Consider the following 24,039-nt stretch of genomic DNA (forward strand, 5'->3'; position numbering starts at 1 on the left):
GAGATGGATGGATGGATATGGATACGGATGGATGGGTATGGAGATAGATGGATGGATGGCTATGGAGATGGGTACGGAGATGGATGGGTGTGTATGGAGATGGATGGATGGGTACAGAGATGGATGGATGGGTATGGAGACAGATGGATGAATATAGAGATGGATGGATGGGTATGGAAATTAGATAGCTGGATAAGGGCTGGCAGGTGACAGGTACATAGCAGGCAGAGGGACAGCTTCCCACTCTAGCCCCCGGATCCCCAGTTGAGTCCCAGGGACTGCCAAGCCAGGCCCTGTCTGACCTTCTGCTGGGTTTCTCTATGATGTTGTTTTTCCAGCTGGGTGCGGGGGGTCTTTCCTGCCCTTCTGCACCTGCCACTGAGCAGCCCTTGCCCAGCCCCTGGTTGCACTGGGCGCCCCGCTGGTGAGCCCCATGGGAATCCAGCGCTGGAAGCCAGGAGACCCCGTTCCCCGCAGCCAGGGTGTGATGGGGCAGCCAGGGGGCAGCTTGGGCCCATGCACAGCAGAGAGCAGTCAGGGGCAGGGCTGAAGGCAAGCTTGTTAATTTCACCCTGGGCTGAACCAGGTGTCTTCTGCAAGGGGCACCTGGCTGCTCTCAGGGCTTAGCCTGGAAGGCTGGCTTGGGGTTCAGGGGGGTCAGTGGACTTGTGAGGCATCAGCCCCCTTCATGCCCATCCCCTTCCAGAGTGGCATCTCCTGCAATCATGCCCTCTCTTTCCAACAGTGCCCCACTGCTGAGACACTCGCTAACCTCCCCGCCACACACACACACACACACCATTTGCTCCAGGAGACAACAGTGCACTTGCAACTCGAAGCAGGGCGTTTAGAATTACCAGGAGGGAAGAGGGCTAAAGTTTCATCTTAATATCCCCAATTGAAAGCCCTGCTTTGTTTCTGAGTTGCTGGGGCAGAAACTGGGGAGGGGGGGGCAGGTGGGGGAGCTCAGAGATAGAGAGAGGGTTTCAAGCACAGATCCAAGAGCTGCCAAGGTGAGCGGGTGGGAGAGGGATAGGAAGGGAGAAAGGGGAAAAGGCTACCCCCACTCAACAGGCTGCAGCGGACAGGGGGAGCGGACAGGTCCCTGTGCTGCCCCTTTATCCAGACTGGACATTTTAACTAAATCGGGGGGGGGGGGGGGAACTTGAGGGAGTGTATGTTTCCCTGTATGTAAAATCCTCACTGCAGTTTGTTTGACTTTACTCTCTTGAAAATGGATATACACACACAGGACAAACAGGGGATACACACACAGACAAGACACACACTAGCTATGCAGGCACACACAAGATACACACAAACACACACAGACACAGATGACACCACACACACAGAGTATACACCCAAAGGCGGGATACACACAAGATACACACAAACAAACACGCACAGGATACACACTAGATACACACCCACACAGCATATGCAGAGTACACCCAGAAGATACACCCACAATACACAACACACACATGCACAGGAGGTGTCCTAGAGACACACACAGGTGTAGAACAGGTTAGGAATTTTCCAATAAAATGATGTTTTGTTGGAAAAAACGTTGATTTGTCAACAGCAAAACATTTCCCAGGAATAGGTTGCTCTGGACAAATTCCCCATTCTGTTTTTTGGGGGTTTTAAAGGCATGCCATTGGCAAAATGCAACGGTCCATTTTTAAGTTCAAAACCACTTTTGTATTTTGCAATGGTAGTTAGTTCACAGTTCAAAAAATTTAAAGCTGGTTTTTGAAAAAGGCCGACATGGGAAGGAAACGATTCGAGCTTTTACCCAAAGATCTCCTTTCGCTTGGCCCAACCTCTGTGATTTTTTTCAGATTTTCGGTTCACGGAAATTTGCGATTTTGACTTTCCGTGATGGGAACACCTCCCAAAATCTGGCGAATTCCTGCCTTATGGGTAAGCCCATCTCCCTCCCAGTCCCCCAGGGTACGTCTGCACTGCAGCTGGGAGCAACCCTGGAGAGACAGATGCAAGCGAGCGAGGGACAAGCATTGTGTATGTCGCGGTTCCGGTGGCAGCTCGGGCCCACCTGACCTCCAGGCAGCTACCGTGAATCTGGTTACCCTGGCTGGGGGGCTTGCTGCCAGCTGCAGTGTAGACACACCCAGAGAGGCCACATGAGGTGCCTTTCATTTGGCACAAGACCAAGGACCTGAGCACTGTTGCCTCCGTGCGTTGGGAAACGTCCACCCAGACCTGGCTTGGCCTTTTGGTCTTTCAGGCTGGGTTCTGTGCTGGGGCTGAAGGCACCAAGGTGCCTGGACCTGCTTGGAATCAGGTCCATCAGCCCCTCTCCCAACTCCCAGCCTAGGTCTCAGTTTCACATGGGAGGCAAGTGGCCTGTCAAAGTCCTGGGACTATGCACAGAGAAAAGGCAATCCAGATATAAGATGGGCAACCGCCCACCTCTGTCTGGCTCCTTATCTGCCCCAAGCACCTCAGCACCAACCCCCACACACACTCTCACAAAGTAGGGAAAAATCAGTCTCCTTTTACAGATAGAGAAACTGAGGCAAAGAGCAATGAAGGGATCACAGTGAGTTACAGGGCAGAGCTGGGAAGAGAACGAAAGAACCTTGACTCTCAGCCTCTCCCCTCCCCCAGCTCTACCCCCGCCCCCAGCCTCTACACCCCCCAAGAGCTGGGGATAGAACCCAGGAGTCCTGACGCCCAGCCCCCTGTTCTCAGCTCCAGACCCCACCCCCCCCTTCCTACTCTTTGCAATAGAATCCAGTTTCCTGCCTACCTGGGGTCAATGCCAGTTCAACTGGCCTGGGTCCTCCCCATCCGCCTCTTGGGCAGTGAGCTAAGGGGGGAGGGACACACCTTAGAGTGGAAGGTGCCAATCAGGCTGGAGTCTAGGGGAACAGGTTGGGAAGCGAGGAATGAGACATGGGGCCTTTCCCCTCTCAGGGACACTGGCTCCAATCTGGCCCCACAGCAGAGGGACTGGGTGGCTCAGGGAGATAGGAAATGGGGCATGGGTAGGGCTGCCACCTGTGAGATACAGAACCCCATTTTATCCAGGACAGCTACGTCCAAAAAGGGACAATCCTGGGAAAACCTGGATAGGAGCTCACCCCACCTAACACATGGGGCTTTTCCCCTCTAGGGGGCGCTAGCCCCAATCCCGATCTGGCCCCAGGGACTGGCAGGCTCGGGATGGGAGGAATGGGGGTTCTCCCCTCTAGATGGCACCAGCTCCAATCCAGCCTGGCCAGCCGTGACCCAGGCTCACCCCGACCCAACAGGCTGTCTGGTATCCCCCAGGAGAGGAATTTGCTGGCATCAGGCTGCCTCCATTGCCGGGCCCAGCTCCCCCAATGCCCACCAGCCACCCCCGCCGACCTGGGGGGCTGAGGCGGGGGAGGTCTCAGATACAAGCCCCCATTGAGCTACCTCCTTTCCCTGGCACCCAGGCATCACCCTCTCCATTAACTCTACTGCAAGGCCTTGGCACAAAGACGGGCTGCCCCCACCTCCTGGCGGCCCCATTTTCCAACTGCGAGCCCAGCTGTTTGCCACAGCACCAGGCAGTGCCCGTGCCAAGCAATGCGCCCCCTCTGGGGAGGGGCTGGCATGCGGCTGTTGCGCCTCCCTTGTTCTATTGAGCGCCTTGCCGCGGCACCAAGCCCGCCAGGGAGTGGGGCTCAGCTTTAATTCAGGCACCCGGCCCGGTGAGCCGGGGCAGAGTGGGGGGAGCTGTTTCCCCTGCCATCTGTCGCCACTCGGTGCCGAAGGAGACACGCCATGCAGGGACTGGCGCATGAGGACAGCAATTGGAGGGAGCTGTCCTGGCTCAGCCCAGCCAACAGAAGCGGGTAAAGCTTTCCTTGTTGGTGCCCCAGTGCCCACGGTCTGTAGGACCAGGGTCGGGACATTCGGCAATGCCACCCCAACGCTTGCACAAGACAGAGGGCCCTGTGCCACGTGGCGGCAGTCGGGGCAGAGGGCTCCCAGGCAGCATTGCCCAGGGAATAGGAAATAGGTACATCTCGAGGGGCGGGGGGGAAGGCCAATAAGGTGCACAGAAGGACCCACGCAGCAAGGGGAGATGAACGAGGTGCCACGGAAGGACCCACGCAGCAGGGGGAGATGAAAAGGTGCCACGGTAGGACCCGCACAGTAGGGGGAGGTGAACGAGGTGCCACGGAAGGACCCGCGCAGGAAGGGGAGATGAACGAGGTGCCACGGAAGGACCCGCGCAGGAGGGGGAGATGAACGAGGTGCCACGGAAGGACCTGCGCAGCAGGGAGAGATGAACGAGGTGCCACGGAAGGACCCACACAGCAAGGGGAGATGAACGAGGTGCCACGGAAGGACCCGCACAGCAGGGGGAGATGAACGAGGTGCCACGGTAGAACCCACGCAGCAGGGAGAGCTGAACGAGGTGCCACGGAAGGACCCGCACAGCAAGGGGAGATGAACAAGGTGCCACGGGAGGACCCGCGCAGGAGGGGGAGATGAACGAGGTGCCATGGAAGGTCCCACACAGTGGGGGGATCGGGAATTTCCCCAATCTTGATACGATCCCAAGGCAGCCCCCTTCCCCAGGTGTCTGCGGGGACACTAATGACTCTTGGATCAACTCAGTCGCAATTATCCAGCCATTGCGAGGAACCTGTGATTACCGGCATGCCCCGGCGCAAGGGGGGCACTGTGCCAGGTACCTCCAGTGGAGTGAGCGATGGAAAGATCCCTGAGCCAGAGCCATCCCAGCATCCACACCCCCAGCCATCCCAATCCCACCCAGGGGGCTGCAGGGCTGCTCCCTACCCCCACCCCATGTGGATCTGAGCCTGCTGGGGGGAGGGGGCACTGATCTCAGGTTTAAGCCATGGAATTAGCCAACCACCCAGATCCCAAAATTTGGGGTAACTCCCCAGGCCCCTCCAAGCCACAAAGGAGCCCAACCAGTAGAACAAAGCAGGGTGCAGGGCCTATGAGAGCCCCTCTGGGGCAGGCTCCAGGGGGTGCACTTCCCCCACAATCCCCCTCATGCATCGCAGCGCCAACTCAGCCACCAACCCAGCTGCAGACCCCCAAGTGCCAGTGCTCTGAGTTCAAGGGGTCTCAGTCTTACCACCCAAAGGCTCCCCGCGCTTCCCCACTGGTGGAGAGGCCAAGGAAAGAATGAACCCTAGACAGTGACCCCTCCCGACCCCTCGGGAGTGGCTGTGTGTGCCCCGCACCATGCCAAGCTGGTATCTCAGGTCTGCCGCTGCATTAACACCGGGCATAAATCAAACCCAAAGTGACAGTGGTTCCAGGCCGGGGCTCGGCCTCAAGTCAGGACTCCTGGCCCTGGAATGGGAGTGGGGCTGAGGGTTTAGAGGTTCTGGTCCCAGCTCTGGGAGGGGAGTGAGGTCTATGAAACACACCATCTCTTAGTCCAGCCCTTACTACCATCTGTCCCCACCTACAACTGCCAACAAAGGGGCCAGGAACAACCCTTCCCTCCCCCACCCCCGAGGATAGAATGTGCTGGGGTGTAACCATCATCCCTTTGCACCAGTCGATCTCAAAGCACCTTACAAAGGAGGTTAGGAGCATGATCCCCATTGTACAGACAGGGAAACTGAGGCACAGAAAGGGGAAACGACTGGCCCAAGGTCACCCAGCAGGCCAATGGCAGAGCCAGGAAGAGAACCCAAATGTCCTAAGTCCCAGTCCAGCGCTCTAGCACCCGAGGAAATGGGGAGCTCAGGGCTCGGATAGCAGTGGGGCTCTGGGTCAGGATTGAGGGGCACTGGCAGACCACTGTAAGAAGCTTTCCCGATGCCCGTCTACACTAGCCAAGCCTGTCTCTCCCCCCAGCTGAGTCTGGTTTCAGGGACCTCAACGACACCCCCCACCCACGCACTCAAAACGACTTCAACTTTCCACAGGCTGCTCCCTCTGCTCCTCCTGTGTGCGGGGGGGGGAGGGGGGCATCCTCAGCTCTCACAGCTGTGCCCCTGCCCAGCTCCTCCTAACTGGGCTGATGCCCAAAGAATGCCCAGCCATGCCAGGAGCTGCCGCCGGCTGGGGGATGGGGGGCAGCTGGAGGCCCGGGAAGGGGCGGGTTTTACAACACGCTACGGAAGGCGGCAGGGTCTCTCCGGCCCACCCCTCCCACCCACCCTCAGTCTCCAAGTGGCATGACTGCCAAAGGGGGAGGCCACTGGGTAACCCTCTCCCTTGCCCGACTTGTGTGAGCCGAGAGCACCCCCATTCCAGGCCTGCCCCGCCCACCTCCTCACCTTTGGGGGGGAAAGAGAGACCATCTGTGCCCCTCCCCCCCAATCCCTCTTCACTGCCAAACCTCTGATGCCAGTGTCTGTTTCATTGTGCCCAGACCTGCCAGCTCCGTGCCATGCTCCTGGCGCCTCCCCTCCCCGCCCCGCCCCCCACCCCCAGCACTTTGTGCAGTGGGGGAGGTGGCTCTTTATTTTAAAGCTCTTCATCTCGGGGGTGAATTGGAGATTCCCAGTAAAGCAGCCATGGCAAAAGCCATGTGGATGTGGGATTCTGAGAAAGCAAATCACCCATGCAGAGCTCAGCCGGTGCCCCTCAATCCCGACCCGCAGCCCCCTGCTAGCCCAGCCCTGGGCACACACAGCTCTGTGGTGCCCCTCAACCCCGACCGGCAGCCCCCTGCTAGCTCAGCCCTGGGCTCCCCCCATACACACAGCTCTGTGGTGCCCCTCAACCCCGACCCACAGCCCCCTGCTAGCTCAGCCCTGGGCTCCCCCCATACACACAGCTCCATGGTGCCCCTCAATCCCAACCCGCAGCCCCTGCTAGCCCAGCCCTGAGGACACACAGCTCCGTGGTGCCCCTCAATCCCAACCCGCAGCCCCCTGCTAGCCCAGCCCTGAGCACACACAGCTCCGTGGTGCCCCTCAATCCTGACCGGCAGCCCCCTGCTAACCCAGCCCTGGGCACACACAGCTCTGTGGTGCCCCTCAACCCCGACCCACAGCCCCCTGCTAGCTCAGCCCTGGGCTCCCCCCATACACACAGCTCCGTGGTGCCCCTCAACCCCGACCGGCAGCCCCCTGCTAGCTCAGCCCTGGGCTCCCCCCATACACACAGCTCCGTGGTGCCCCTCAATCCCGACCCGCCGCCCCCTGCTAGCCCAGCCCTGGGCTCCCCCCATACACACAGCTCTGTGGTGCCCCTCAATCCCGACCCGCCGCCCCCTGCTAGCCCAGCCCTGGGCCTTTGCTGAACAGAAACTGTCACTACCCAGACAATGAAAACACCCAAGCTTTCCTCTCTGAAAGGAGCAGCAATTAACGTTAGTCAGCACCCAGCATGGCCGGAGCAGACCTGAGTAACTCCGTATTAATTATTAATCACATGTATTACAGCAGGGTAGTCCCATGGTGGGGTTCCCTGGGATGGGGGGCAGGGCCCAGGATGGGGAGCGGGGTTCTCTCCTTACCCCAAAGCATCAGGGCTGGCCAGGGCTCTGAGGTGGCACCTGGCAGTCTCTCTCTCAGGTGCTGGCTGGGTGGTTCTTGCCCCCATGCTCAGGGTCTAACTGATCCCCCTATGCAGGGCAAGGGAGGAATTTCCCCCCCAGGTCAGATTGGCAGGGACCTAGGTGGGGGGGGGTTAACCTCCCTCTGCAGCGTGGGGGGCAGGTTGCTTGCCAGAGTTCGCTGGGTATTTCCCCCTTCAATCCCTGGGCCCCTCCTGTCCTTTTCCTGGGGCTCTACACGCATAGGGGAGCCCTTGGACCCAGGCACCACGCAGACCCCCTAGGCTCCTTCCAGAGGCCTCAAGGTGCTTCACAAATGAAGGTGAGGAGCCTTGTCCATTATCCCCAGGTCATAGCTGGGAAACTGAGGCACGGAGCGGCACCGGGCCCTGCCCGAGGCCACTCGGCAGGTCAGTGGTGGAGCCGGGGTTCGAACCCGCGTCTCTCGCCTCCCCTTCCAGCGCCCCACCCGCGGGCGCGCTCTGCCGCTTGCCAGCACTCCCGCACGATGGTGCTAGGAGCGAGCGAAGCACGTGGACAGACAGACGGACCGACAGGTGGGCATGGGGTTATATAGAGAGCCGGACCGTCACTTTTGCGGAGTGATGTGCACATGGGAAACGCCGCCTAACTGGCGAAAAGCCTGTCAAGTTTTAAGAAGCCTGGGGGCTCCTGGCAGGTTGCGCCAAGGTACATATTCACTCGCATTCAGATGAGAATTCATTTGGGTCCAAAGTTAAATTCACGGGCAACCAATCGACCGATAAAGGAGCCAAAAGCCCGGCACCGTTCTCCCAGCTGCCCCTCGTTCACCCACGCACTCAGTGCTGCCCACTCTCCACCGTGATTTGCCTTAAAGCCCCAGCTCCGGGAGTCGTGAGATTACAGGCGTCAGTCGTTTTTCAAAGTCCGTTTCCAGCCCCTGGGGCTGCAAGAGAGCCCCCTTCCCACCCCCTCTGAATGGCGCCACGCCCAAAAAGCCAAGCACTGATTGTTTTAAAGCCGAGCTCGTGATCTTTAAGTTGGTCTCGCGATTTCAGGGGTGGCATGATCAGGCACACTCGGGACCGGCCCCGCTGCCCCACTGCCACTTCCCCGCGCGCTGTTACACTCTATCGGGGGCATTTGTCTCAGTAACTTCAGGGACGCCCCGTGGCCTTCAGACTAGATGTTCATACAGGGTCCCGGTCCGTGGCCGGGGTTCCTCGCTGCGGCCATCCGGCGCCTAAGGAATAGATAATAAACCCAGCGGGGCAAATGGTGGACTATTTGCTTCGTTGCCAGTCCTGAACAATGAGGTTTTGAACATGGGTTGGGGTCAAACCTGACACACCATTTCTCAGCATTTTCGGAGAATCCCAAAATTGAAAAAAAAAAATGACATTTCAATTTTAACCGAGAAGAAGTTTTGGTTGCAAAATTTTGCCCAGCCCTGAACGGCCTCCGGTCTCCGCTGACCTCCGGATCAACGACCCGGCAAGTGAGACCAGCGACCCCTTGGAGGAGCCGGGCCGAAGCGACTGACTTGAGGTCGCCCAGCAGACCGGCGCCAGAGCTGGGAATAGGACCCAGGTGTCCGGGATCCCAGTGCTCTTATCCACCAAGCCGGACAGCCTGGGAGCTAAAGCTTCAGGGCTTAACCTGATCTCTTAGGAGAGAACAAGCTCATCTGCCCCCACGAAGCTCTTACGCCACATCTGCGACTGCGGGGCTCTGAAATGGAGAATATTATTTCCTTGGACGGGACAAACGAGTGAACCCCCCCCCCCCCCCAGTTACAACGGAATATTGTTCGTTTCTCTCTCTCCAATATTTTGATCATGACGAGTCATTAACGGAGCTGGCTGGACAATATTTCCACACGGTCCCTGATTGTTAAATCAGGGCACCCCCCACTTCATGAAAAAATTCCACATTTTCCGGTGCGGGGAATCAAGCCTGTTGGGGGGGTTGGTTGTTGGGGGAGCAGAAGGGAGGGGGATGGCTTTTTTTTTTTTTTTTGGCCCCATCAAAACTTCAGAAACTGACCAGAATGAAGCTGTGGGCCGGGGTGGGTCCAGGACATCAGAGAGAGGAGGCGGGGGAGGCCCCAGCTTTGACTGGACCCTCTTCTGCGCCTGGGGGGGAGAAGGGAGAGGAGCTGCCCAGCGGCCCGGGGCTCCAGCGGCTCAGTGGCCAGCGCCAGGCGGTGTCTCGAAGGGGAAGGACGTTTGGGGTGGAAAATGTCGCCGAGCGGCTCTCCTGAGACGGGCTCCCGGCAGCCGCTCTCCAGCCGGGACCAGGCCGGTCCGGGTCGGAAATCTACCAGCCCCGGCCGGCACCGGGGCCTTCCCGGCGAGCCCTTCCCGCTCCGGATTCCCGCCGCAGCGGGAAGGAAACGCTACCGGGGTCTCCGCGCATGGGATTTGTTCCACAGACGGGGGGGGGGACAGTCCCGGGCCGGGCCAGGTCACATATTCGAGCCAACCCTTCCTCCGACAATATAGCACTTGGCTCGGGCTCCTTATTGTTGTTGGGAGCGGGAAAATATTAAATCTGAAACCAGGCTCGTCCAACATATGGAACAGATTGAAGGCCCCTCCACTTTGTTCCTCCCCCCCCCCCCCACTTAATAAGAAAATATCTTTACTAGCAAGGGGGTGACGGGGGAGCCCCGGGGACTGGGGAGGGACATCGCTCGACTCGGAGCCGGCTCCGCTTTCGAACAGAGACTGTGCCGGGCTCAACTGAGTATGGGAATGTGGGGGTGGCGGGGGGGGGTCGAGTGATCGTGTGCAGCTGCAGCACTGAGCGGGGGGGGGAGGTGGGGGAGCAGAGGGGCTGTGACGGTGCAGGGTTGGGGGGGAACTGGGGCGCAGAGAGGATGGGGGAGCAGAGGGGCTGTGACGGCGCAGGGTTGGGGGGGAACTGGGGCGCAGAGAGGATGGGGGAGCAGAGGGGCTGTGAGGGTGCAGGGTGGGGGGAACTGGGGCGCAGAGAGGATGGGGGAGCAGAGGGGCTGTGAGGGTGCAGGGTGGGGGGGACTGGGGCGCAGAGAGGATGGGGGAGCAGAGGGGCTGTGACGGTGCAGGGTTGGGGGGGAACTGGGGCGCAGAGAGGATGGGGGAGCAGAGGCGCTGTGAGGGTGCAGGGTGGGGGGGACTGGGGCGCAGAGAGGATGGGGGAGCAGAGGGGCTGTGAGGATGCAGGGTGGGGGGAACTGGGGCGCAGAGAGGATTGGGGAGCAGAGGGGCTGTGAGGGTGCAGGGTGGGGGGGAACTGGGGCGCAGAGAGGATAGGGGAGCAGAGGCGCTGTGAGGGTGCAGGGTGGGGGGGACTGGGGCGCAGAGAGGATGGGGGAGCAGAGGGGCTATGAGGGTGCAGGGTGGGGGGGACTGGGGCGCAGAGAAGATGGGGGAGCAGAGGGGCTGTGAGGGTGCAGGGCGGGGGGGAACTGGGGCGCAGAGAGGACGGGGGAGCAGGGAGGACTGTGATGCGGCACAAACAGGGGACTGTGTATGGGAAAGCAAAGCGATCCCCACAGATCAGACCCCCACCCCCCAGCTCCCCCCCCCAGCACCAAAACTATCACCAGTTGCACCACTTTCACTAACCGCCGCTTTTACACTGCAGTTCCTCATTCCGATCCAAGAGTGGGAAACCCCTGGCCAGGCGACCAGGAACAAGCCCGTTCCGGGCCCCAATCCCGCCAGACGCCCCTGGGGCACGTCAGGCTGGGAAGCAGGGGATCCCCATCAGGTGGCCGAGATGTGAAAACTGCAGCGGGTGGCGGGGCTGTTAATGGAGGGGCAGAATCTCTGAACTGAGGGGAAAGGGGTATTTGTATTGAGCTGGCCGTTTCTATTCACACCGCAAAGGAGAGCCCCACACTTTGAACCCCTCTCTGCCAGAGGTAGCAGTAGATCCACCAGTTTGACCAGCAGCGAGCAATCGATGTGGGCCTGTTCCCCCTGTCCTGAGCCCAGGAACCAAAGCGCCTCCCAGAAGGGCAGCAAGAGATGGAGAACCCGCCCCTTTCCTGCGTAATTCCCCCAGTTTACAAGTGGGGAAACTGAGGCATCTGAACGCCGGTCTCACGCCCACGGTGGCATCCTCACAGCTACACCATCTTTCCTCCCATGGGGAGATGGCACAGCCCGTCCCCAACTAGCCAAAGCTGCAGATCAGTAACTCATGGTTCGGTCCCGCCGAAACACTGCGAGCCAAGCCCCGGCACCTGCAGTAACTGAGTCCCTCTGAGGCAACTTTCTCACCAGTCTCTGCCCAACCAGCCCTGCCCAGGCCTGAAATACAGGGGACAAATCTGTCAACCTGGTCTAATGAACACAATAAATCAAGGCCCCCGGGGGATCCCCTCTGCACAGAAGACAGCCAACCCTTCGCAGACACCTTCCCTCTGCCCGGCTCAAAAGCTCTTCCCTGGGTTTAACTAACCCCTCCACCACACCCCTCCTCGGCCATGCAGCGTCCTCGTCCTCTTTAGACATGGGGACGCTGAGGAACGGGGAGCCGGCGGACCTGTCAGGCCCTCGGAGGTCACACAGCGCGGCAGCAATGGGGCGGGAAGCAGACCCTAGCCCCCTTGCACCCCCACTCTAACACACGAGACCCCACTCCCCTCCAGACCTTACAGACTGGGCGTGGGATCAGGTTGAACACCCACTGCCGGCCAGAGAGCCAGCGACGTGTGCTCTCCAAGCCCACGCGTGCCAATTAGCCCCTAGACCTGTCTTATGGCCCGGACTTGAAATTCCCTGTCTTCATCATAAGTGACATCAAAGGCTCCCACTCAATCTGACGTCCTCACCATGCTAATTCGGGGCTGCTGCCGCGGGCCCTGAGGGCATGCACCCTGGGACAGATGCAAAATGTCTCTCTCCCCATGATTAAGCTCCTTGGGAAGCCCTTATTCCCCATGGGGATCCAGACATTTAGCACAGCTCTAAACCCGACCTGCAGGTGGAGCTGGGTGACACAAGGGTTTCTTGCTTCACTCCCAGTTCTGAAAACGCGGAGGGAGGAATTCATTTGGGGCTGAACCGAAAATGACATTTGCCCCCCAAAAAATCTAAAAATTTGGGGAGGGAGAAAAATCTCATTTTAGGTCCAACGAAATGGTTTGGTCAACTCGAAATTAAGCATTTCGCTTCAAGTTTGAGCCTCTTTGAACTTTTAAAAAATCAAAGGAGGCCATTTTGAAACAAAAATTTGTTTTAAATCAAAAATCTGAAGCATTTAGGTGTGTGTGGGGGGGGAATTTTTGTTTTATTTTTTTTCCCCAATGGAAATAGTGCCGCAAAACCAACACAAATTAGCAAAATGTTGGAGGGTCGTCAAATCTGTATTTTTCACCCCCAGAAAGTTTAGATCCAATAATTTTGCCCAGCTTTTCACCTCCTAATACGCTCACCCAGCTTCTTCTTCTTATAGTAGGATCAGACCCTCAGCTGCAAAGACACTGAGTAAAAGACAGTCCCTACCCAGCTCACACTCAATGCCTGTGAGGGGAAACTGAGACTCAAAGTGGTTTGCCCAAGGTTGCCCACAGAGGTGGGCACAGAATCCTGGTGTTCTGACACCCAGAGCAGGGCCCATGTGTAAGATCACACAATCTCTCTGGCTTGCTGCCTCTCCCCCATTTTATCAGTGACCCCGCCAGCCACTCCGTTTGTTCGTCATTCATAGGACCAGGCCTTGGTTGTAAACAAATGTAACAGTAAACTCCTCCGGGCAGGGACTGTCTCACACTGTGTGTCCGTACAGTGCTTGCCTGGCACAATGGAGACCCTGATCTAATGCTAACAATCATTATTAAATGGGCACTGAGAAATGGCATAGGCCCCAAATGAAATTTAACTTTTAAAAGTTAAATTTAAAAAAATCACTAAGACTTTGTTTTTCTTAATCAAAACTGTTCTTTAGCCCCTTTGAACATATTGTAACATTCACTGGGGGTGAAATTCACCCATCTTAGGGTCCCAGTACTCCATAAGCCCTCAAACCAGTTCTTTTATTGGGAGTTAGTTGGGGGACAGACCATAAGCTGGGGGTCAATTTTACTCTTTGGCATCAGAGAGTGAAAACAATTCAGAGACAGAAAGAGTGAAAATGACCAGACGCTGCCCCCTACAGAGAATAAACACGGCATAAATCTGGAGGCAGACCCTGCCCTAAAAAACGGGGAGCTGGGCTTTAAAATCATGAAATGTTTTAAAGAAAATAACAATTTGCCTTTGGGGTCACGCTTTCAAGATTTTCTGCACAATCAATAGGGCTAGAAATGGGTATTTTTCCCCTCTCATTTTATTTAAATTTCACTTTTGTAAACGAAAGCCAAGATTCCACCGAAATTCCAAGATGCCAGGAGATGGGGCTTCCAGCAAAGGATTTTAAGCGAGAGATTTTTTTTCCAACCAAAGCGCCAGAGTCGGCAATACTGGTCAATGGGGGAGAAGAATAAAATAACAACAACAATCCCTAGCTCTTCTATCGCAGTTTTCATTAGCAGATCTCACACTGCTGTACAAACAAGGGCAGCATCATTCTCCCCATTTTGCAGATGGGGAAACTGAGGCACCCAGCAGGCCAGTGACAGCGCCAGGAACAGAAGTCAGCTCTCTCAACTCCCTTTATAACACCTATTGTATCACGCTGCTGCTTATAAAACACATACTACGATAATGAGAGCACGAAGAGCTGGATGGAGAGAAACGGAGTGAGAGGGATCGAATGAACCCAGCCCAGGTCTCCTGAGAGTGACTAAATTAGTTTTGTTTTGTTTTTTTTTTAGTTTTGGTTTCAACCACTTTAAGAAATGTTACTTCCTAACATGGGAGAAAAAAGTTAAATGTGAGTTTTCACTGGGGTAACATATTGTAGTTTTGTCTCCTAAAAAGTAGCTGCAAACCCCCCCCCCCCAAAAAAAACCCACCCCACCCACAAGCTCAGAGAAATGGTATCTAGTTCATGGATGTTTACAGCCAGAAGGGACAGGACTCTCTGCTCCTCTGTCCCCCGCACCCGCCTAGCGCGGGCCACAGGATCCCGCACACCAATTGCTGTAGCAAGGCCATAAATCCTGGCGTTATTAGAGCCTGTCCTTCAGGAAACCGTCTCCTCCCGATTGAAAGCGATGGAGAATCCAGCGCGCAACTAGCCACTCGCTCCAATGGTTGATTCCTCTCCCTGTTAAGAATCCGCCCCCCATTCCCGGTCTGAACGGGTCTCAGTTCAACTTCCAGCCGCTGCCTCTGGCTGAGCCTTTGTTTGCAGGACTGAAGTGCTTCGGAGGCGGTATCTAGTTCGGGGGGGCCCTCTGGACGCGCTGTGAGGAGGCCCCTCGTGACTTTACATTTATACTGGAGCAGGGTGAATCACGGGGCGGCAGGTTCGTTGGCACCGTCGGGGTGGGGGAAAGAGTTTCGGGGCAGACCGAAAATGAACATTTCCAAAAACGCCCAGCCAATCGAGAAGCTCAGGGGCAAAATAAAAATCTAATTTCAGGTCAAACAAAGCATCTTGTGTCGCCACCATCAAGAGGGTTCATTTCCATTTCAGCCTCTTTGAAACAATTTCGACTTGTATTTTTTAATAAAATGCCAGGCACTTTCGAAAGGAAACGCCCTTTCAAGATGAAAACATTGAAATGTTTTCATTTTTTCTGACCCCTCCCCCCCATCAAACAATTCGGCAACAGCGCTGCAAATTAGACACATCTTCGACACCACTGAAAGGCAGCCACCTCTGGGGAGAAACAAAAGCAGGTGTTCTGCACCATTTCCTGGGGCAACCCGAAATGTAGCTTCTCCAGAGGAAATCCTGGAGATACTGTATTATTAGAGGCTAAGTCCCCATCCCACCTTTTCCCTGGCAAGGGGAAGGACTGGATCGAGAAAACTTCAGACCAGCCAGAAAAGGGGAAATAACTTGGCAAATTGTGAATGAGGAGGGGGGATGCCAGCCCCGATGTTGCAGGGTGCCTTGGCTGTTCAAACGCTGGCCCGTACAAGTGACGGCGATGAGCCTGGTATAAAAACCAGACCAGACCAGAGGCTCATCAAAGGCCTAAGGTCGGGGGGCGCAGGAAGGCGACTGGGCTGGCTTTTTGGGGAAGGAACGCTCGGGGTGTGCCGGAGCGGCGCGGACACACACAGGCCTGTGCCCCTGTCAGCGCCGAAAGCCACGAAGCAGCCATACGGACGCTTGGCCGTCGTTTTAAAACCTGAGACCGGGAGCCAAATAATTTCGCAACAGGCAGAAGGGAACGGGCCGCCGACGATTGCAGCCCGGCACTCACAATGGAAGCCTTCGCTGCCAGACGCTGAGATCCGAAATCCCAGCCTTCTCCATCGACAGACAGATTCCCCCCGCCACCCTGGCCTCGATTTTAAAATCCCCTTGGGCCCTGGCTGGGTGTGAAAGGTGGGCCAAAGCCAAAGCCACCTTCTGCAACCGGCTCCTGCCTTTCTAACGAGGGGAGCATGAGGCCCTATGTTGAACTGTCCCCGAATTTGGGGTGACAAATCTTCCCACCTGCGCTTCACAACTTGAGCCCCACCTCTGGAATGTTTGAGGCCAAAAAAACATTCAAAGCAAGACAACCTAAACCCAGCTGCAGGCTGCAATCCCTTATTTGCCCTACAATAAGTCCTAGAGAGACTTTTCAGCAGTAGGTTTCACAATGCCTCACTCTCTTTACTGTATTTATCCTCCAGCCTCCTTGGAGGGCGGGGCAGGACTATTATCCCCACGTTACAGATGGGGGAAACTGAGGCACAACGCAGTTAAGCAACTCGCCAAGGTCACACAGGAAGCCGACAGCAGAGCAGGGACTTGAACCCGCATCTCACAAGTCCTAAGCGAGAGCCCTAGTCCCAGACCACCTTCCTCTGCTTTCAGCCCCCTTGCACATGATTAGCCATTCAAGCCAATATTCTGCACCGGAGGGGCGCCCGCTGGAGTAAATGTACGTGCATGAGTAAGTACTTCCAGGCTCAAGACCCAAACTGGACCTGCTTCTCAGAAGGTTTTGAGCACCCCCAAACCTCACAGAAATCTGTGGAACTGCTGAGCGTCCAGCTTCTTTGGGAAAGGGAAAAATCAGACAGGTTTTGTTTCAGTCCTTAAATATGGATTTTAAGAATGTAAATGTGGTTCTCCTCAAGCTGAGATCTTTCAGCTTTGATACAGGGGTGACCTCCTGGCCGTTCTGGTCATCTAGCCTGACACAGCTTTCGTAATCGAACAAGCTGGGGCTGTGTTACACAAATGTGCCTATTCCCCCCCTTAAAAAGGCATCTAATTTATTTTGCTAAAAAAATACATAAAATCGCAAGGTATTTGGAATTTTACAACTCCCACATACCCACATTTCTAGGTGTTTTCGAGCTTTTTTTGGATTATATATATATAAAAATCGGCTTTTGCCAAATCTGTCGAAAATCCACACACACACACACACTCACACACACACACTCACACACACTCACACTCACACACACTCTCACACTCACACTCACACACACACTCACACACACTCACACTCACACACACTCTCACACTCACACACACTCACACACACACACTCTCACACACACACACACTCACACACACTCACACACACACACACCCCGCACTCCATTAGGGGCAAGGCTGTTTTGCAACTGACGCAGCCTCTTGAACTTTGCTCCACTCAGATTCACACTAGCACTTGCCAAGAGGGGAAAGGCGGGGGGGGGGGGAAGTGTCACTTTTGTGTGTGTGTGTGTGTGAATCCAGGCAGCTCAGAGAAAGAGACTTCTGTCAAAATACACTGGGGTTGCATATGCTTTGAAGGTAGAGCCAGGCAAGAGTTCGGGAGGCAGCAAAAGTTACTTTGCAGGGAGCAAAATCTCAGCTCTGTTTAGATTCGGCTCCTTGGAATTGCTTCCACCCCCCACCCCGCCAATTTCTAAGAAACCTCTCACTCCCTCCAGATCTGAACTGGATATTCCGCTTGTTTTTAACAGCACTGGTTGAATTCAGATGTTCCCGTTTTAAAATAAGAAATCTTGGCTTCCCAGCACCTAGCGGTGAGGCAGAGCTGCCTTTCCCCCCTGCACAGGTCAGCTCTACTCCTGGTGAAACCCACCCCAGCAAACAAGCCCTCCATCGTGCCCCTTCTGAGCCAAGGAGGGCGCGGGCCCTGGTTAATTTCACAGCTCACGAGGTCACTCCCTACAGCCCAGGCCCGGATCTGAACGCACAAGCGGCCTGAATGCGCGTTCAATTCTGGCCGCTCCTCCCAGACCAGACTCCGCTCTACACCGAGTTTTGCCGCATCCGGCGCTGCCGTAAGCCAGTTCTGCCGAGCACTTGAGACCGGACACCTAGAAGCACCAGGCTAGTTCCTGGTCGGAGATGCTTGAGGCAGGTATGCCGGCGGGAGCCTTGCCCAAGCAAGGACGGCAGGGTTAGCCCCATTCATTCATTCACCTTGCAAATTTCACTCCCTTGAGCAACCTCAGCAAAGGCTTTTACAGGAGTAACAGGTACAGCATCAGGCTGTTTAAGAAGGGTGTTTAATAGACCAACAAGCCATTGTTGGCTACTGCCTTAGTGAACCGCGCTGGGGTCACTGCTGTAAAATCAGTTTCTTTTCTAGCCACCCACACCCAGATCCACCAAGGTATTTGGGCTCCTAAATTCTACTGGATTTCCTCTGATTGCTTTCAGCGGACATTAGGAGCCTCAATAACGTGTGGGATCTGGGCCCCAGTTTTTAGTTGTCTTCTGTCAGTTGACATGACCCTATGCCCTCATTTTTGCACCAATCTCCGCAGGAGGCTGGTGCAAAATTTAACACGCGGGCCCAGCGCACAATCACAGGATTAACCCAGACAAGATTCATCAGAACCGAGGGGACCTGCAACATGACACTCAACAGCAACCAGAACCTCGAGCCCCTGATCCACCTCTGGCTACAGCACACAGGGACCACGGCTGCATATAGAGAGTCCACCACAGAGAAACAGCCAACAAACTTCTCCCAAAAAAAAAAAGGCCAAAGCCCACTCTCTCAGGTTATCGACCAAGCCCCACTGACTGCCGTGGGGCCACCCCACATGAAGTGAGGAGAATCTGACCCTGTGATTTCATCTAGGCCTCAAGCCTGCAGCACCGAGTTTCAGAGCCTGGGTCAATTGACTCCAGCTCAGGGGACTCTGGCTGCAAGGTTAAAAATGGCCATGTAGACGTTTGGGCTTGGTCTGGAGTCCTGACTCTGAGACCCTCCCCACTTGCGGGGTCCCAGAGCCCAAACAACATCTCCATTGCGATTTTTATCCCCCCCGCAACACAAACCCCGGGAGCCTGAGTAACCGGACCAGGGCCAGCCATGGCCATGCTGCGGCTCTCTGCTTGCCGCAGAGATGTACTCTAGGTGACTTAAGAGCTTAGACCAATTGTCAAACGTGATTTAAGCTCTTAGACCCCTAAATGCTACTGGCTTCCAATGGAACTTTTGTTGCAAAGGACCATATTTCAAATGTATTTAGGCACCTCCCAATGCAGATAAAGCAACTAGCCCCAAATCCTCCCAAATACTGAGACTCCCACTGACTTCCAGCTTTTGTAGCTGCCCGTCTGTGTCTGTAAGCACCAGAATACCTTTGGAAATCCGGCCCTTAGTAGCCTAAATCTCACTGAAAGCCTATAGGATTTAGGATCTTAAGTCATTCAGGCACTTTTGAAAATGTTCTTCTTGATGACTTTTCAGAAACTCTGTTACTGTTACCAACATCTCAGCTTCCTGCCAACTAGCCAATGATCACTCTAGGCCAGATCTTCCCTCTAAACAAAGATTTCCAAACAGCCAGTCCTATTCCACCTATGCAATATGCAATGGGTTTATGAGAGCTCAGTGCATTTGTTCGTTAATATCAATGTCTTCCGTTCAAATTAACACCCCCCCTCCCCGCACTCCCCCTCCCCGCACAATGTGCTGGGCTTTATTGCAAGATGGGCCAAAAGGAAGATTGTTGGCAAAAGGAGAGGTATCTGAATGGATATGAATTATTTCACACACCTGCAGCTGTTTTCCTTCAGATGCATCAAGGCATTCCCCCAACCTCTGTCTCCATTCCCAATATGAGCTAAAATTCACATAGCTACAAAATAAAGCAGCTTTGCAAAAACTCATCCATAGGTTTACCAAGATATAGGAACACAAGGTGCATCTGCTTCCTTTGTGTTTGCTTATTTTACATTTGTTCTCTATCTGCAATATGAAATGAAATTAATGTGCCAAAACGCAGTGTCTCAAACGAGGTAGCTTTTGGTTTGCTTCACATATCTGTCTCTCTAGACTACAGGTTAAGGCACTGGGACACACAGGACCTTCGGGTTGAATCCACAGTCCCTGGGTGACCTTGAGCAAATCATTGAATGTCTCTGGGCCTCATTTTCCCCTCTTCTCAACCAGGCTTTGTCTGTTTTGTTCATTAGGCCCTGATCCTGTCCTACACAGGAGTGCATTAACTTCCTGCTGGGGACAATGCGTCGCATTAAGCACGTGCACATATCTTTACAGGAAGAAGGAATTTTCTCTTGTGAACTGACCCTGGCCATCTGCACAGCACCTCGCACTGCAGGGGGCCAACCTCAGATGGCACCTTTGGAGATCCAGCTAACCCTATATAGACACCGCAGTAAAGGCTGCGTCCTTGGCCAAGCCGTACCGACAACATCTCTGCTCAATCTTCAGTTCAACCGGGAAGGAAGTTCACTATTTTAAACACAGCTCAGCCAAGATTGAATTCAGCTGTCGGTATTTTCAAATCCCCATTTTTATTCTCCTCCACGAGACAGGCAGGAAAGCCACGATCCATTTCTCCCCCTCCTCACTGCCTAGCAATCGGACAAGCAGCACCGAGGACGGGGAAGACGTAGATCAAAACGGCTGCCCCCCCCCGATTTTTGTTAAATCAAGTCCCGCGGCATTACTCCTTTGCCCCGAAACAGAGCAGGGCGAATTGTCCTGCTGCCGTCCCCAAGGCGGCCCGCAGTCGCTCACGAGGTATCACCTCTCTCCGAGCCCACGGCACCTGGGGCAAAAGGCTTTTTTTGCAATCCGCAGTTCAGAAAAGGACCTGGCTACGTGGCAACGACGCTTTACAAATAATAAGTCCTGCCCCTGCCATTGCAATAACTAACTAACTAACTAACTAACTAACTAACTAACTAACTAACTAACTAACTAACTAACTAACTAACGGCTTTGTTCCAGTTCTGGCTAAAAAATCCCCCCTGGCAACAGGACCTTAGATTCCTGGCCACTGCTTTGAAGGTGTGCGAGCCTGGTTTCTTCCTGAATTCACGTACCCGGGGGGATTTTCCTGCAGCAATCTGCCACTTTCCTTCATACACACACAGCCAGACCCTCTTCGCTGACAGCTGACATTCCACCAGCCCAAAATACGAATAAAACCAATCCAGGAAAGTAAATCTTTTGCGGGTGGTTGCTTTTCTTTCCCTCTTTTTCTTTTTTGTCCTCCCTAAATTTCATTTGCTTTTTATCTCATTGGGGAGAAATAAAAAACAAATCCACACATTGGAATAAAATTTGGCTTTATACCAAGTGCTCTGGACTTTATCTAACTCACCCCAGTATAAAAATATTGCTTAATTGTGTTCTCTTAGTTTATTTATTTTCGTAAGGGGGGATGTGGGCTTAGCGCGCACACACAAAAAAGGGGAAATTTAATTTTTGTTAACAGTGCTAAACCTGAAATTCAGACGGTTTCCCTGGAGCTGCAAATGCTGTTAAATTAGAGGTTTTCTCACTGGTAAGAGAGGTTTTCTCATTCAAAAAAAGGGGAACCTATTCCTTGATAATTCTTCAGTATGGGCTATAATAACACAACCTCTGTCTTATTTCAACTGTCCAGGCCACTCGATTTATCCCCCCAAAAGGGCTCCCACTTGCTGAGAAATCAGAGTCACGGCAGCACGATCCCTGCTGAAGAAAACACCCCCCCCACACACACACACACACTCACCAGTGTCCTAGAAAATGAGCAGTACCCTATTGACTCCCAAGCCAGGACAGGGTAGGGTCAATTTAGTACAATTCTCTTTTCAGGCAATTCTCCTCTTCTCTGAGCAGCCTCTCCAAGCATCTGATCTCTTCACCCGACAGCTTTGTGGTTTGGGGGTGTCAAGCTGCCCTTTAGAAAGAGGCTTGGAAACATAGTAGCCCTTTTGTTTTTTTACGAAGCCCAAGCAATTGCCGAACCTCCCTGTGACACACACACACACAACGTCCTGTCATCTCATATGTGATCTTTCCACACTCTCATTCGGCATCCACACGGACTCATTCAAGACAAGTAAGACATTTACTGTTACAATATTACATTATTCTGTCTATGGAAACACCTACCCAGATTTGACCTGACCACTGGGGTTGGGGGGGTTTTTAAGGGAAGGGAGGGGGGGTTATTTTGATGTTGTTTCGGAAGAGTTCTTGTGTGGTGACATTTTTTTAAAGCAAATTCATCTTAAGGGGTTAAGGGGACTAGACCGGTTCAATTTTTAAAGCCAGGAGCTACAAGCCCCCAAAGCAAAATCATTGAGAGTCGGTTGGTCATTTCTCTCTCCCTGGTTTCTCCTCCCAAACCCCTGCCCCTTTTGCTAGGATCTGGCTCTGCCCATCACCCCCTTCTCGATTTTGTAAATCACACTCACCGTCAAGCCACCATCTCTAAATCCTCCCCCTCCCTCCCTTCCCTCCCTGGAGTTTGTAAAGTAAAAGCAGAAGCAAAATGCTCAAGCAGAGTTCGATGTGCAGAATACAAAGAGCTCTTGTTCGCTGCGTTGGAAGGGAAAGTATTAATAAGAGAGGAAATTATTGATTCTCATGGCACGTACCATTATGGTGCAGGGAAACTGGCCAAACATCAGAAACTCATTTTTCCCCCTCTCGCCTAAAAAAAAAAACCAACCAAAAACAAAAACAAAAAACACACACACAGACAGGAAAAAAACCTGCTCTCAAGTTTCCACAAAACCCTTCGACTTCTTACAGCGGAAGCAGGAGAAGGAAAAATACTGACGAGAGCGGCGAGCGAGCCTCGCGCAGTTCCCGATCGGCCCGGGAAGGAGGGAAGGAAAAACCGGGGGGGAGGGAAAAGGAGGAAAAACAAATGGGGGGGGGGGTTCGCCTGACGTTGGGAAGAAAATCGCGATCGGCGCGTCTCGGGCTCTCGCTCCTTCCTCCTCGGCGGGACCCTTTTTTACTCTAACGCCTCGCTCGAGTTGGAAGGAGATTGGCCTGCAGAGCCTGGAGCCGTGCCACCTTCCGTGCGCCCGGGTTTGCAACCCTTCCAGCTCGCGCGGCGCACTGCCGGGGGGGGGCAGAGCGGGGAAAGTCTCTGCACGTGAAGCCTGCAGTAAGTTTGCTGCCGAGCTGTGTGGCAAGCTGGCCGGGGGGGGGGGCTTTGTTTAGGTCCCCCCCCCATGGGTTTGGGGCGCTTTATTCGGGTCCCTGGCGCGGCTGGGGGGAGAGGCCAGGCCAGGGCAGGGAGCGAGCCCAGCACCCTGCTTTGGGGGCGAGCAGCAGCCCGGGCGGCGGAGCTGTGGCCGTGAGTGAATTGTTAAGAGCCGGGCACTTGGGGGCTGGGAAAGCAGCAGCCCCGGGCGGGGAGTCAGGAGAGGAGAGAGAAGGAAAAGCGGCCGGGGGGAGCGGAGAGAGAAGCGCAGAGCAGAGGAGCTCCGCACCTCCCCCCAGCCAGGGCCCGATCCTGCACTATTGCAATCAATGGAAGGGGAAAGGATCGGGCCCTGAGCTAGGGGTGGGGGGGGTAATAAATAAAAATATTGTCTGTTTTTAATTAGAAAGCGGGGGGGGTCATTTTATTTCCTGCTGGGGGGGGGTCAGAGGGAAATCTTTACAACGTATCCAGAGACACACACTCCGATTCAGTCCCGCTGGATGGGGTTCGGCTGATTTCTTACTAACCCCCCCCGCCCCCAGCGCCGCTCCCCTGGAGGGGTACCCAGGTGTGACCCGCAGCCGGGCGCGCGCTTCTCCCTCCTCGGAGCCGAGCGGCTTGTCAAACACGGGTTCGCTCCCCGCCGCAGGCAGATCCGACGCTCGCTGGTCTTTCCTCGGCTTAAAACCGGGGCACCAGCAACCAGAGGCGCTAGATGGCCCGAGACACCCTGTGCAAAGAAGTGAAGTCTGGAGATCCCCCCCCCCCAAGACTAATCCGGACCCCAAATTTATTTCAGTGGCGGGGGGATGAAAGACCCCGTAGAGTTGCAACATTGCGGGGGGAGAAACCCCAGTCACCTGCTCGGAGCTAAAGCCCCCCCGCCGCCACAGAGCCATGCCTGGACACCCGCGGTCTGGCCTGACTCTCCGCAGCGATTCAGCGGCCAGGGTGGTGGTGGTGGGGGGGGGCTGGTCTGTTTATTTACTCAAACAGGTGGTGAGGAAAAGCCCCTTTACCTTCATCTAGCCCGGCTAATCACCGGCACATCCGCCCAGTGGCTGAGCG

General features: G+C 54.8%; 1 protein-coding gene across 7 annotated transcripts in view; it reads right to left on the minus strand.

Moving 5' to 3' along the window:
* The window catches only part of NFIX (nuclear factor I X), a 152,094-nt gene extending 129,355 nt beyond the window's left edge, over positions 1–22,739 (minus strand). For 2 of the 7 annotated variants that reach the window (XM_048831829.2, XM_048831830.2), the window contains exon 1: positions 22,409–22,734. In XM_048831829.2, the coding sequence (XP_048687786.1) occupies positions 22,409–22,438 (30 nt within the window). In that variant the 5' untranslated portion in view covers positions 22,439–22,734. Of the gene's footprint in view, positions 1–21,537; positions 21,673–22,408 lie in introns of those variants that run through there. The other 5 variants (XM_075121458.1, XM_075121460.1, XM_075121459.1 and 2 more) reach the window with 5 other exon arrangements.
* Between the last annotated feature and the right edge of the window lie 1,300 nt (positions 22,740–24,039).

Source organism: Caretta caretta, chromosome 20 (assembly GCF_965140235.1).
Source record: "Caretta caretta isolate rCarCar2 chromosome 20, rCarCar1.hap1, whole genome shotgun sequence".
NCBI lineage: Eukaryota > Metazoa > Chordata > Testudines > Cheloniidae > Caretta > Caretta caretta.